The sequence below is a fragment of the Centroberyx gerrardi genome, chromosome 11, assembly GCF_048128805.1.
Source record: "Centroberyx gerrardi isolate f3 chromosome 11, fCenGer3.hap1.cur.20231027, whole genome shotgun sequence".
Lineage (NCBI taxonomy): Eukaryota > Metazoa > Chordata > Actinopteri > Beryciformes > Berycidae > Centroberyx > Centroberyx gerrardi.
Genome location: NC_136007.1, coordinates 29,495,279 through 29,510,480, shown reverse-complemented (window position 1 = coordinate 29,510,480; position 15,202 = coordinate 29,495,279). Strand labels below are relative to the sequence as shown.

Here is a 15,202-nt window from a genome sequence, read left to right as displayed (position 1 = left end):
AATAAGACCGGAAGTGTAGTGATTTTGACTTAAAAATTGCGCATAAGAGTGGCCACAACATCTAAAGTAAGTATTGGGGATTGGGGAAATATCACATAAAAATAATCAGAAGAATCATTAAAATGTATATGAATGAAACTATAGCTGACAAATGGACGATAGTAACATTATGGTGTACTACGGTGCATGGCGTTTCAAAAGGGTCTTGTTTTTAAATGTATGAGCGGATGTTGTCTGTGTGTATTGTGGCGGGCTTGACACTAGTGGAGGGACCCGCCAGCATTGAACGAAAGGAAATACTGTCTATTACACTCAACTTGGAATATATAAGACACGGTGCAACGCGACAACAACATCCCTTTACACATTGGGGTGAGTGTGATTTCCACGTTATGTTTCTTGTGTTGGAAACAGATGTTGTCTTACAGGATGGTGCAAATGTATTTCAGTGCAAATATAAAAAAAAAAAGATGGGACATGCAGAGTGGAAATGAGTCCAGTCTAGTCTACTATAGATGCGCAGCAAGCCAGGTGACAAGGTTGATATTATATTTTTGTAAAACGTGACCAAATGCAGGTACAAGATAATGCAGCGGATCCTTTTACTTTACAAACGACGGACACGGCAGATTCGGACGGGCTAAAATCACTGACGACCTCACAACAATTTGTTCGCATTACTGGACGTCCCTAGCCCCGATACGTGCAATGCTCTCGTATGAAGATACGTCATGCCACACTGCATTAAAAATCTGGCTTTTTAATGTGGCCTTGCTTGTCGGCATGAGTACATACCCCATATGATATCACTTAAGACGTTTTCTGAATAGCTGGCAACCGCTCTTCAATTCGGCATACATATAATCCACCGATAAGCATTTTATTTCAATAAAACATCAGCTTGGTTTGTCTGTTATTCCCACAATCTTCTACCAAAATACACCACTGAGGGCGGTACCGAGCAGTGCGCACCAATTCAAAAAGTTGAAATTTTATTGAAATAAAGTGCTTCTTGGTGGATTATATGTCTGCCGAAATGAATAGTGGAAGCCACTAATTCAGAAAAAGATCTTGAGTTATATTTTGTCGGGTTTATACCTGCCGTTAATCAAGGTCACATTAAATTGCCAGATTTTTGAATGGTGTTTGGCGTGCCTTCCTCTCCATAAAATAGAGAACAGTAAGTTACCCTACGTATCAGGGCTAGGGACGTCCCAGGTACAACCAGTCCGGACAGGGGCTTAAGTGTGTGACAGTTGAGGTTGGAGTGCTCATTAATATACATGTAAAGGCGACTGAATCCCTTGGATGCATCAGTAAAAACAGGACAGGTTCTGGATGAGCGGCTATACTGAACATTTTTCCACAACAGCAGCAGCAGAGACGTGCGGCTCAAAATGGTGTCGGTAGTTTTCACAGTGTGTGACCATTTTAAAGGCAAGTGAAATGCCGAGTGAATTACTGTATTTCCACCACTACACCCGCAATCAGAAAGAATAAGTGAGGAACTAATAGGAATCCTATAATGCATTTTAGATACAAAATGTCACAGCAAAACTGCAAGTCCCTACAGGAATATTATACGAATATAGTGATACCATGTGAGATAAATTAAACAAACAAACAAAAAAAAACAAAAAACAGTGTGATTAGGTCACCATAAAATCACATTTGGGCAACACAGACACTCTTTAATTCCCTAAAGGAATATTAGTGATATCATAGGAGATGAAAAATATAATCAAGGCCACTATAAAATCACTGTTGAGTACCACAAGTCCCAATAGGATTATAGTGATTTATTTGTTTGTTTGTTGTTAAGGACAGCAGATAAAAATGAATTTTAAGTTCAAGTTCCATTCAATCTATCAAACTGCGCTATCAATGAGAGTTGGCATCTGTGAGTTAGTTTTGGATGCATACACCTGCTGGTTTTATTAGTTTTGTTTGGTGCTTTTGGAAATCTCAAACAGCCTCAGATTGGTACTATGACAGGCCTTATATAGAAGCAGAGAGCAGCATCCCTAGAGCTAGTAGGGATTCAGTGCCTTGCTCCAAGGCACTTCAGCAGGGTGGATGCTTGCAGACATGGTCCACTTGAACCCAGTCCTCTGATTAAAGGACAGTCTCCCGACTCATTACGCCACCCTGCTGTCAATAATGGCAAGTAAAAAACTAGGAAAGACTAGTTTCATGTATAAAAAGTGTGTGCTTGCTTCATTTTGAAAGGTTAAAAGCTTAGTTTGACAAGAAAATGGGTGGATCTTTTCAGTGGGCATGGACACAACACTAACTTAAGGAATACACCAGGTTTTTGATAGATTGTCCCGCTGGCCAAGTTTGCTGTGAAGCGATGAAAACAGACACTAAAATCATCCATGTGTCCCCGGTAGATCGTTGGCTCCGGTGCTCCATGCTAACACGTAAGCATACTAAACTTAGTGTATTCCTTTAAGAGCTCGGCCTATATTTGACATCTCTCTAGAGGGCCTTATTGAGACAAAAGCCTAAGAATCTGGTGTTCTGTTCTAGCTGATGGCAGATCCGTTTGCAGCATTACGCCACTGAAGGAAACATAGGACAAAGAGCTTGCTAACTTATCATTCTAAAATTTGAATGGACCACTTGGCATTGGGAAAAGTAGTATTGTATGTAACCCCTGCGTTTGTAGAGCGTTTCTGTGCCCTTATACATGTGCTTTAAAAACATGTAATGCATAACTTTTGATGCGCTATTTTTCCCTTCACTAGTATCAATCTAGTACCAATTTTTTAATCAGTGGCCAAAACAATTGTACATCTTTAAAACAGTATAAATTCTACTTATTTGTCTTGAGTAGTGCGATTAACAAGCCTGACAAGCTGGACATATGAATCAAGCTTGTGGAGGAAAGATCCAGTCGGAGGAAAGTGATTGAATCCTACTTGGAACAGTGCTTGCCTTAGACTCACAGCAACTACCGAACAATGGACTTCAAACGCATGACACAAATTTCTGTTGACAACACATGCACACCTTGTGCTTCCCAAGTTAATGTCAAACATTATACATTTTTAAAGCCTCACTCACAATTTCAGTATGGTTCCCCCCTGAGCTGTTCATACAGGGACATACAGGGATTGGCTCTGTTTTTCACTAGTGCTAGAATGAAACAGTTAAAGCTGCGCTAGGCAAGACTTTTATGTAAAAATCCAGCCATCTTATCAGCTAAACCACAAAGTGAGGCTGCAGCAGAGAAGAGCGTCCCATCCCCCTTGATTGATGCTCCCTAGATTTGCCCTATTTGCCCAAATTAAATTCTGGTGTCGGTATGGACACTGGGGGGAAATCTTCTCCACACAGGAAGTGACGAATCTGAACTTCAGAGCTAGATCCAAAATGTACTTCTAAACAGCAGTGAGCGAGCGCTCTGTCCAGAGAAAGGTGAACTCACCAACAATGTCTGAACCTCTTCACCACCCCCACCTCCACCACACACTAAGAAGAAGGCATTTAGGTTGACAGACATCACGTTACAGGATTTCTGGGTAATGAAGTCCTCAAAATTCAAGCAGTTACCTTAACATCTAATTACACTTCAACAACATTCCATTTCACTTCAATATCATCTCATTATGTTTAACTTCAATGACATTTCATTTCAATTCAGTAAACTCAAGTAACTAAGTAACTCCTAGCCTCAGTCAGCCTTGGTTAGCCTAAAGGCCCTGACACACCAAACCGACGTCAAAGAACCAGCGGCGACGAAGGCCGACTGTTGCGTCGCCTCACGTCGCCTGTGTCTGGTCCAAAAAGTTGCACTTGAACACACCGCAAAGACTACAGCCGACGGCCAACTAGCACGTACGTTCTGCGCCTGCGTGAGGGGAAATAACCATATGTCTGATAAGAAGTTGCAAATGGCACTGGCGTTGTCAGCCCTTGGTCTTTTGGTTGTGGAAGAAGAAAGGAAGAGGCGGAGGCGAAAAATAAGGAGAAACCGCACTAAATGGGTGAAATCATGAATAACGTTACTCCAGCGACAGGCTCAAGGGGCTTTCCCGAACCTGTGTCGAGAGCTGGAGATAAATGAAACCTCCGCTCGGCTCTTTCCTGTTCAGTTCCACATGTTGAAGGAATTTATCAGTCCAATCATCCAGAGGCAAAACACGAACTACCAATCAGAGTGATCTCTCTCACCGACGGGCTCCGACGCCGATTCAACATGCTCAATCGGCCGAAAAGCCGCCGACAGGGTCCGACTAGTGCCGACGGTGCGGGACACACCGCAAAAACTAGGGACACCGACGCTTACCGACGGCCCGATGTTGGCCGACGGCCGACTGTCGGCCTGGTGTGTCAGGGCCTTAAAAGAAAAGACAGTCCTTGCTAAATGACATCCACACGTAACAGTACAGCTAAGTACAGTTAAGCTAAGCTAACATTTCACTTTAAGGATTTTTAAGGATTTCTCTTCCTGCTTCACGTTGACAGGTCTCAAAGGAGGCTTGTGATCATTTCAAATTTCTCTCCCGCTAGCTACTGTCCTACTTCATTAAAAACAGGCTGTCCGAATTAGCTAGGTCTGATAAAGTGGCAAAATTCGTAAACAACATTATCTTGTAATATTTTAAAAATATTTTTCGAAATATTATGCACTTTTATGACAAGTTTTGGCACAGTGCAATAATTCATTACAGTTTTATGGCCTTTAGGCTTGGGCCCAGTGACGGACTGGGATCAAAAAATGGCCCTGGCATTTGCGACACAACGGCCCTATTTCCAAACTCAACACCAACCCCAATTGTTAACATAAAAAGCTTGAGATAAAACCATACAGACTGACAAGAATGCAGAAATTCGGAACACAGAACACACATGCAACCGACACACACTACAATCGCTGATGAATGCCGACAACAATGCACACAATACTGTGAGCGGCAGAGCGCTACGACATGATACACGCAACTAGTAAATTAAGGCACATTCGGCACAAATACATAGGCCAGACTCAGACCTCAGTAAATAATAATACAATAGCTCCACCAAAACATGAAAAGAGCACTGCACAGCCACAGTATATAATAATAATAGCCTTCATTACCTTCATGTAGTTCCCAGGTTTCCTCCCATCTTTTTTTTTTTTTTTTTTTTTTTTTTTTTTAAATACCTCCCATCATCCCTTGTCATTTCCACTAGCTAACGTTGCGTTGCGTAGCAACGAGTTGATCGCGAGAAAATGCGTGTGTATTTACTAAAAAATACAAATATATGAGGGCCAATATAAAATGTTTTGGGCCGCTGAAATAAGTTATTTTCAATGAAAATCATCAAAGACAAAATTATTTTGTTTTTCTTTTTTTCTTTTTTTCTTTTTTTTTTTAAATCAATGTAATAATCCATTCTGAGTGGCCCAAGCGGCCCATAGTCTGGCGGCCCTTCTGGCATTTGCCCACCTTGCCAGATGGCCAGTCCGTCACTGCTTGGGCCGATATTCGAAGATATTGAATATTGCGATATCACCATTGTTATCCTCCAGTGCTTGAATAGTAAGATAAAATTTCTAGCCTGTTAATAGCCTAGAAATTTCATGTAATTTAGAAGAAATAAAAGAAAATACCAAAATGAAAAAAAAAAAAAACTTGCGATATTTTTGGTGGGACAGCATTGCGATATAAAATTTTGGATATCGCCCAAGCCTCATAGCCTTAACATAAAAACAAAAAAAAAAGTTATGTCACAGATATTTTGTGCTTTGGGAGTCCGCTTCCTTTCTGAAGTTTGCTCCCCCCCACCCCCCACCCCCCTCTTAACAAAAATGCCATGTGATTTTGATCATAGTTTTACTGCTATTGGTCAATCACAGTAATGTTGATTTTTATTTACCAGTCAAACAAATATATCCAAAAAGCTTGAGGTGTCCCATTTTGTACGATGCCCCACTTTTGCTGAATTCACCCTACTTTATGGTCCATAAATCATTAAGTAGATGACAAACTGCAACTAATGAAAAACAACAAATGTTTTAAATTAAAAATGCTCGACAAAAGCCTCAAAAGAAGGGGAATTCAGTTGTTCACCACTAACACTAACGTCAGCACAAAGTCGTTGATCAGGAACGTCATCTGAGGCCTTTCAGAAGAGATGAGCAAGGCCAGTATTCACTGTGATTAAATGTTCAATTGGTGTTCAGGCAAGTCATTTTTACTATTGCATCTCCAAAAAATCCTTGGAGGAACTTCAGCTGGGCATTCCAGAGGTTTAGCCTTCTTCTGCAGTCCTACCACCAATTTAAAAGCAGAGACAGAGAGAAAGAGAGATGAACCGACATGCCTAGAGCTACGACCAACAGAGCAAATCCCTTGTCTCTCTGTCTTTAAAGATACAAGTGGGAGGTGGAGATTTTCTCTCCCTTTCTCTTCTCCCCCTTCTGCGGTTTTATTTATATCATGCTCTATTATTCCATTTGTATGACTCTCTTTGTTTTCTTCCCTGCTGGGTTACATTGAGCTCACTAAGCCATGGCAGGCCCTTTAAATCACATAGCCACAACTAATCTAGGCCCGTCTTCTATTTCAAGTCCCCCTTTGTAGGAGCGTATTCACGGCCATCTTACCTCACTTATCGCTACGATTATAGACCCAGTTGTTTTATTTTCAATTGTCAAGCAATTTTCATAACCGTAAGATACCTCAAGGAGTTGATGCATGCCTTAAGATTATGTTTAGCTGACGTTTTTGCTTGACATTGCTTAGGTAGCCTGAGGTGCTACAGTGGCTCACTTCCAAGGCAACGTGCACACAAAGCTCTCTCAGTTCCCCTTTATCGCAGATTAGCATACACGCGATTTAAATAAACACCGACTGCTCCCTGCAAATCACAGCTGTGATTAATACTGGAACCAGTCGCTCCTGCTGGGCATTTGGCAACCAGTCGGCAAAATGATGCACACCTCGATCCTCCAACTTGCAACACTCCAGCCTGCCATGAATCAAGCTTTAAATCGGGATAGTCCTGTTGCTTGAGAAACATTAGGTCCTTGGTTCAGTTTGTAACTTATTGGCGGCAAAGTGGCCCGGTGGTTAGCGTGACCGTCCCATAAAAGGCAGGTCACAGAATTAATCCTTACAACAGTCATATTTCCTGATGAAGTGTTCTTGAGCAAGACGCAGAACCCCAATATCTGCTCACTCATTGCTCTGGATAAGGGTGTCGGCTAAATGCCTGAATTGTAAATGTTCCGAGTCTTGAAATAGTTCTTACAAACCCCTTGACAGCGCAGAGGTAGTAGGGCCTATATGTTGGTTTAGATTTGGCACGTTGGCTAGTGCATGCTGGGAGCTGGCCAACTGTTGCCATGTTAAGGCTGTGAATGGAACTTTGTTATTGTACACCATAAGGTTAGACGGATATATCGTCCGCATGATGCAGTTTAATTGATTACATATTTATTGTAGAATTGATCAATACTACACTTTTGCTTCAGAGGCTTTTCATTCCTTCCCAGAATAAAACACTGGGGGGAAACACTAATTTTTTGGAATTATTTTGGCCTGAATATGTTCATATTTGAAGTACTAGCCTTCAAAAACCCATTTTAGTCGAACGCTAGTGTACCACTACCACATTCTCAGATTAAAACTTAAAAACCAAGCTCTGCTGCCACTCTAAGTAGTCTAGATCCTGTATGCATGAATCCTGATATGGATATGCACATAGTGTACTGCAGTATATGACCTGTGGCCGGAGGTTGAGAGTGAACTACGGCTATCCAGTGATCAAAGGACATGAAGTGGAAGGGTTTGGTCAGAGGAAAGTGCCTGACTGGCTTTCAGTAGAGTCTTCATGATGGCAAGCCATGTATGAGGGAATGTGAACTCTCTTTCACCCCAGTTGTCCCCTGGGCCAACCTCCCTGATTCCGCCTTAGGCAGAGGATACAGAGAGATAACCACACACACACACACACACACACACACACACACACACACACACTGCGTTGTGTATATGCCCTGACTGAGGAGAGAAGTGTGGCTGACTGGGGGATGATTTTCAATATTGAGGAGAAGAGTTTCAAGCGTCTTCAGTTCTCCAAACCGAGAGTGAAGAAAGCAGGATTTATTTGCTGCTATGACCCAACTCTACAAAGATAGAGCTTCGGTTCCTTTGCTCCGCTCCCTTATTTCCTTCAGAGTCTTCCTTCAAGTCTTGTTCAGCTTAGCTCAGAGAGATGGAAAGAGAGAGAGACAAACCAAAACCCACAAAACAGTAATAAATCCAATAAAAGCACATTGTAAGACAAATCTGATTTGGGCATCATGCCAGTCGGATACAGTAGAAGGCTCTTATAATCATGATCAAACATCCTTTTTAATTATTAGTTTGGCTCATTACCTGTGAATGGTTGTGTATTAGTGTGTGTGTGTGTGTGTGTGTGTGTGTGTGTGTGTGTGAGAGAGAGAGTAAAAGTGTGAGTTAGAGTATTCCTTTAATTGCCAAATTAATGTACATTCATTGTATTACACAATTAGTGATTGTGATTTAAACCAGTGACACGCTTTTATTTTTTTGGCTGTCCCAACTGCATCTACAGTAAATTCTATTCTTAAAGGGTCTAGAGTGAGTATTCAGTAATTTAATTAACAGTTCTAATTTCTATTCTTTTTTTTTTTTTACATTTCTGAATGTTTTTTTTTTTTAGTAGGTAGTATTGGTACCAAAGATCAGCCAGTAGCAGATGGCAATTTCAGTAGCATGCTTTTTACCATTAGATGTCAGGCTTTACACAGATTTGGGTTTGGTGTTTATAGATTTGACATCATCAACTGTCATCACAAGACGGACAATATGGCAAACATTAATAGAACATTTTAAGAACTTCGATAGGGATGATGGGATCTACCATTGATAAACATGGAGGTCAAGAGATTAGCTCAAACATATCAAGGCTAAGATACTAGGCATGGGAGATACAAGATTTGTCAAATCAGTGTTTTACCGTCAATTGCCTAGCCACAAAGATGCCATCTCAGATACTTTTTAAATGTATATTTTGTATCTGTGTGATTTGGATAGGTAAGGAATCCACTCTGTAAATAACAGTGCATAATAAGGAGATTGTTTCTTCTTTCTAATTCCAAGATTACTATAGCAACAAATAATGAAAAAGCAAGTACTGATTCAACATAAGCCCTATAAAACAGGGTTAACAGGGTTTTATCAACCTGGCACTTGCCAAGTTTCCTTAGCCAAGAGAGACACAGAAGTACGTAGTAAGATTCTACCTGAGACTATTGAGAGTATACTGAGAGTATTATGGGCTGTTGTTGGAGTGCTTCAGTTTGACCCAATTTGATAGACACTTTTGTATGGGGGATCTGTTATTCTCTTGTCCTCTGTAATAAGTGGAATGAGTGGAATGCCTGTGTATTCCTTGGAAATTTGTACTGCTGAACGCCCCCCAAGACATGTTGCAAAGATGGCAGAAGGCCTAACTTGTGTGTTGCTCATAGGTCAGACCAACAGCTCAGCTCCAAGTGCTAATGGGTTTGAACATGACCATGACTGACTTTCCCTTGGCTCTGCTCTGGAGGGAAAGAAAATGAGGAGGAGATGAGATCAACTTAAGTCATGCTGCCTGGTGGAGTCTTCAACGTAAACTTTCGTTTGGCTCAACGAATACAACAAAAAGAAAGCGAGAATGAATGCATCTTGTGTCCGTAGTATGTTTAGATATGATAGCTGGTGCTACATTTGCACCTGACATTACAATGCGTCTCCGTTGTACATATTGAAATCTGATTTTCCTCACCAAAATGCAGATTTCCATGTACGTTACTTCATATAGTAATATTAACATTGTTTATAATTGACAGTAAACACCTCATCTCGCTTGTTCCCCACCCAGAAGTATCCATTTTGGACAAGTATGTTGCTATCCAAGCTGCTTGCCACCTGTTTGATTTGCGTGCAATTCTTGGTTGGATACATGCATGAACGTTTATTGTGGTTAAAGTTGGCAAATTTGCCTCTTACCTTCCCAGGAGATGGTTCGGGTGATCAGATCTTCAATCTGACTTGGGTGCATTCATACCTAGATTTTAAGCATTTTTGCTCTATCCAGTTATCACCCAGGATCATTTGTAACGCAGGTGGAAGGTCATTCATCCTAACCTCCATGTGGAATAAGTGGGGCCTTCATGACAGGACTTCGTAGTGAGTGATCCTATACAACGCATTTCTGTTGATGGTGAGAATTGGCGAGGCTTTTATTAAAAATCCTGGTGGCTTGATCGGCTAACGGCCCTGCTCCACTACAGCCATCGGGCGTCAGGCATTGCCATTGATTGATTCCTTTAAAAGCACTGAAAGATGCTCCACTGCTCGCGTTGCGTTCGCGTTGTCGCATTGTGTCCAAAGCTAAAAAATCACAGAGGTTCAATTCTCAATGGCTGATGCGCGCGTTCTCCCTCATTGAAATAAAGAGAAAGCTGATATTGGTTGTTTTCTGGTATCCATTCACAACGCCACGCGCCCTGTGGAGCAGGGAGAACGTTGGATTGACGCAACGCTGACGTCAACACGACGCAACGCTGGCGGTGGAGCTCAAACAAAGGTGTTCACTGTTCTCTCAGTGTCTTTGGTTCAAATGACCTTTGTCCCACGTCATCCCCTCTATCACTCTCCAATCTTTCCTGTCATTCTCCACTGTGTGCTCTCCAATAAAGCAGAAATATCTTTGGAGAAGAATTGCCACACTCCAGTCATCTCCACACTCCGCATTTATCAAAAGGTTAGCCCAAGGGCTGAGATGCTGGATGAGGCTTTGCCAGAAAAAGAGTGGGGAAAAAGACTGAAAAGATAGAACTCTGTTAAAAGACAAGTTGTCTGTGGGGAATCTCAAGGCATTATATAGTTACCAAAGGTTTGTGGGTTTTGTGTGTGTGTTGTGGAGGTATGTATTGACAGGGTCATGTTTGTCACTTAGAGCAGGATTTGATTTTTGTGTGAGGTTACAGCTGAAGATTAGGTTACAGTAGTGTAGGTCATTGCTGTTCCATTGAAGGTCATGACGAGGATGCTTGTGGTTCCGTTTCATAGGGTGTGTTCACACCAAGCATGTTTAGAGAGGTTTATTTGAACTCTGGAGCATTTACTCTTTACACTTCAGTTTGTTTGGGTTAGGGTTAGTCAAATGCCATTCAAACAAATAACCGCTTCCAGACGCCTGAAAATGTGGGACTCAGTCCTCTTCCAAGAGAACTACAATGCTGTTCGTTGGGAGTGAGAATGTAATCTGTGCAACTACAGGAAACGACTCCAAAATGCAAGGTTTTATGGGTATAAGGAAACGGATGTTGACATCTGATAGCTAGCAGTTCCTCATGCTTGGAAAACCTAGCATAATGAAATGAAGTCTCGCCTTATGCTCATATTCAGCTATTTCTTCTTGTGTTCATAACAGACCACATCTCTAACCTGGTGGGATGACAGGTTACCAAAACTACTACTGAACCTCAATGAACTAAACACAAAAATGCGCATGATTTGGACCAGAGACTTTGAAATGTAGGCGTGATTGCAACCATAAACTACCCATAGTGTGTCAGCTTGAATGCATTGCTTCCGCCTCCACCAACAGTTCTTCATTTGCACCGGTGTCACGCCCTGTGCCGTGTGTTTATGCCTGTGTTATGACCTTCCTTTGCTTTGGTCCAACTGTCATGACTTCTCTCACTCTCTCCTTGTCTCTTTCTCTGTTTATGCTACAATCACATTTGCCTGCTTTTTTGCTATCTGCTGCTGTTGCACTTAAAATTTCCTTTGCTCTTTAATTTCACAGACTTACGTTGCCATTTCCTCACTAGCATTGCCATGACTATGGCGAGCGGGCTCCACACCGACCAATTCAGTTTCTTGTACCAACCCGAAAGTGCTCAGAACCTGAAGAGGTCAGTGTAGAAAAATGTTGTGTTTTAACTCCCCAACCCCTAATGTGTTGAATGTGTTGATCCTAGGCATCCATTGTCTTTCTGTTCGGTTCAAAATATTTAATATGAAAGCATGATATCAACTCATATTTGATCTTTGATCTGTTTTCTGTGAAGTAAAGATGTGCGCACCATATAATGTGAATCTCTTTTGGAAACTCTTTCTTTACTAATATGCATGTACATGAAATTCTTTTTTTCAAAAATGGGAAATGTCATTTTTCAAGCAAAATACAATGCTTTCTTTTAGGTCTTGAGTTGCACTCTGCTGTGTCTTTGAATTTCACTGTCATGGCAGTTCATAGAGGAATGCCTTATTAGCCAAAACAGCGCACGGATCGATCCACTGGACTATTGCACTTGGAAAAAGAAACGCTTACGCAGTATTTCCTCGCCACAGCCTGCTCTGACTTTGCTCATCAGCTCCTCATTGCCGCTGTCGGGCAGAAACCACACAACTGCAGTTTTGTTATTTTTCTTTTTCTTACTTGAATTGAACGTCTACATCGTCATTTATGTGTGGAGTGAGTTTCATGACCCTCAGGCTGTTTCAAACTGTTAAAAGCCAATTGCAGAATTTAGAAAACACATGAACGTCAATAAGAAAATAAACATTCTTTTGTCCACTGCTGAAACTTTTATTTTTTGCAGGTACTTGGTTTTTACCTAAGAGCAGTGTTAAATAGTCGTGGCTTTTCATATTCCATGTTTTATAGGTCTATTCTCTACTGGTTCAGACACAGTATTGTTGAAAACATCATATGCACATCCACCTTTCTCACTGGTGCTGGGCAAGGATATAATTTTAGCTGTTGCACAGTCGGCCTACACACTGTTAGTGATCCACAAATATTTGAAGAGTTGTATTCCAAAATAAAATCCCATTTGAAAAAAACTGACACCTACTCTTATAAAATGATTGATAGCATAAAATTGAAACAAGTTCTGATACTTTGTGAAGGATACTTCAGTCCTTGGTTGACAAAAAGGTGATACCTTTTCCCAGAATGGAGTAGAACCCTTTATTCATTATTTGTAACTACAATTTTTGTGGAGTAGTAATGTTGTGTTTTGACATTTTAGCAACCCTGGTATAATATAATATATAATTAAATTTATCCTGTTGCATTTGCTGACTGCATAGTGCAATGGTACATGTTTTGCCCCTCCTTGTGGGTTCAAATCTAGCTATAGACTTATAACACTTATATATTTATTTAAATCTGTATTTATACATACTTTAATTTTTACAATAGGCTATTGGGTACCTGTCATTGAGAGGTGCAGACAAGCAAACTGGTTCATGATTCAACGGGCTCTTCTGAATTTCAAACAAAAATCTTGCCTTAATTATTGAGTTCATGCCCACATATTTCACCCTCTTCAGTATTGAACCTCAATCAACCTCAATGTGTCAGTTAACTTGCAATTGAATTACCCAATCACACCGACCGAGGTTAACCTTTAAAAACAGGTCAAGTTCAGAGAAGAAGAGAAGAGCCATTTTCATCAAGCAATAACTTACATTTCTTCTAGATGAGATAGAGAAAAGAAGAGAGGGAGGCATTTTCTCCCTTAAGTGATGACAGGCTAGGACATAGTATGCTGCAATTTGGGAAGTTTGTATGTTTTCCAAAATGTCCTCTTCTTAGTATCTGGTCGGGGTGGAGGTGGTGGAAGAGGTTGGTGCCATCTCTGGTGAGTCCAGCTTTCTCTGGACAGAGTGCTCACTCACTGCTGTTGAATTTTGCTCTTAGGTTTCGATTTGTCACTTTCTGTGTGTGGAGAAGATTTCCCACCACTAACTGACACCAGAATCGAATTATGAATCTACAGTATAGGGTTAGTGGGGATGGGACGCTTGTCTCTGTTGCGGCCCCACTTTGTGATTTAGACTGCTAAGGTAGGTGTATCTTTACTAGGGATGGGCATTTCAAGCAAAAATACTATTCGATATTCACTGGGAACTATTCGACCATTCTTCGAAGATCCCCCCCCCCCCAACCCCCCACACGGACGGTGCGAACTAGGCTAGCCATATTGACGTTAGCTAGCCAGGCTAACTAGCAAGCTAGGCGGAAGTTAGCATAGAGCTAGCTAGCTAAGCCAGCTATCTAGTCCGGCTAAATAGCTATGGCTTGATTAGCCCGGAACGGAGACCGTTAAAACGAGAGAAGGACCGGTCCGGGGCTAATCAAGCCATAGCTATTTACTACTAGCAAGCTATATAGGCGGACGTTAGCATAGAGCTAGCTAGCTAAGCCAGCTACCTAGTCCGATTAGCCCCGATAGAGGCGCCGGTAAAAACAAGGGAAAATATACTTTATAAGACAAGACGATAGTCGCATAAACTATTCGATTTTTTATAATTTAATGACTATTCGAAAATTCGAAAATCATGACCCATCCCTAATCTTTACATAAAAATCTTGCCCAGGGCAGCTTTAAAGTTGTTTTTTTTGGTCTATTTTTTCTCCAATTGACTCATTCTTATAATCTGACTTCTCCCAGCTCATAGAGTCTGGTATGTACACACTGTGAAGCACATCTCTGAGCTGTTCTGTTTTTTTGCCAGAAAGCCACTAGTTTATTTTGGGAAGGCGAAGGTAGGTGTTAGCTTCTCTACAGTGAGTGGGAAGCAGCCTCTTTAACCCTGCGGTGCATGCCTGACTAGGACAAGACGCTACGTAGCCTATATTGCAGCGTATAGTGTCAATATGCCGCATTATTTCTTCCTTATGTCACATATAAGCAATGTTAAGTGTGATACTTTGCCAGTAAGATTGGTTTATAGATGTGGTTCCAAAAGTGGGGTCTGCGGACCCTGTCCTAGTGGCCCACCAGCAAAATGAAGAATAGTTTGACTTATTGCATTCCCTTGAAGTTAGTCCAATAACATCTTATTAAATTGGGGTCTGTGGTCTGTTGTGGGTGTGTTTGATGGTCCTTGGTGTGAGAAAATTTTGGAACCTCTGGTTTATGTATTTGATATTACTGTTTCCACTGGTCATGGCATTTCTGGAATATCAGAAGGTGCATTTTAGACATGGAAAGTCAGGGAATTTGATAAATTCTTTGGGGAAGTCAGGGAATACTTTACAGGAATATACCAGAACGTATTTTCCAACTTGTTCCACACGTTCATTGCATTAGGTACTGGTTTTCAACCCAACTGGAGTGGAAACCAGGCTGCTCACCTCTTCAGAAAAATCCATGAAGGAATACAAATTT

At 41.2% G+C, this 15,202-nt stretch overlaps 1 protein-coding gene across 3 annotated transcripts in view; it reads left to right on the top strand.

Moving 5' to 3' along the window:
- Window positions 1–266: 266 nt before the first annotated feature.
- Window positions 267–15,202, top strand: part of LOC139921183 (protein FAM168A-like) — a 41,760-nt gene continuing 26,824 nt past the window's right edge. For 2 of the 3 annotated variants that reach the window (XM_078286601.1, XM_071911353.2), the window contains exons 1-2: window positions 267–372; window positions 11,824–11,932. In XM_078286601.1, coding sequence (XP_078142727.1) covers window positions 11,856–11,932 — 77 coding nt within the window. In that variant the 5' untranslated portion in view covers window positions 267–372; window positions 11,824–11,855. The remainder of the gene's footprint in view (window positions 373–11,823; window positions 11,933–15,202) is intronic. The other variant, XM_078286602.1, reaches the window with a different exon arrangement.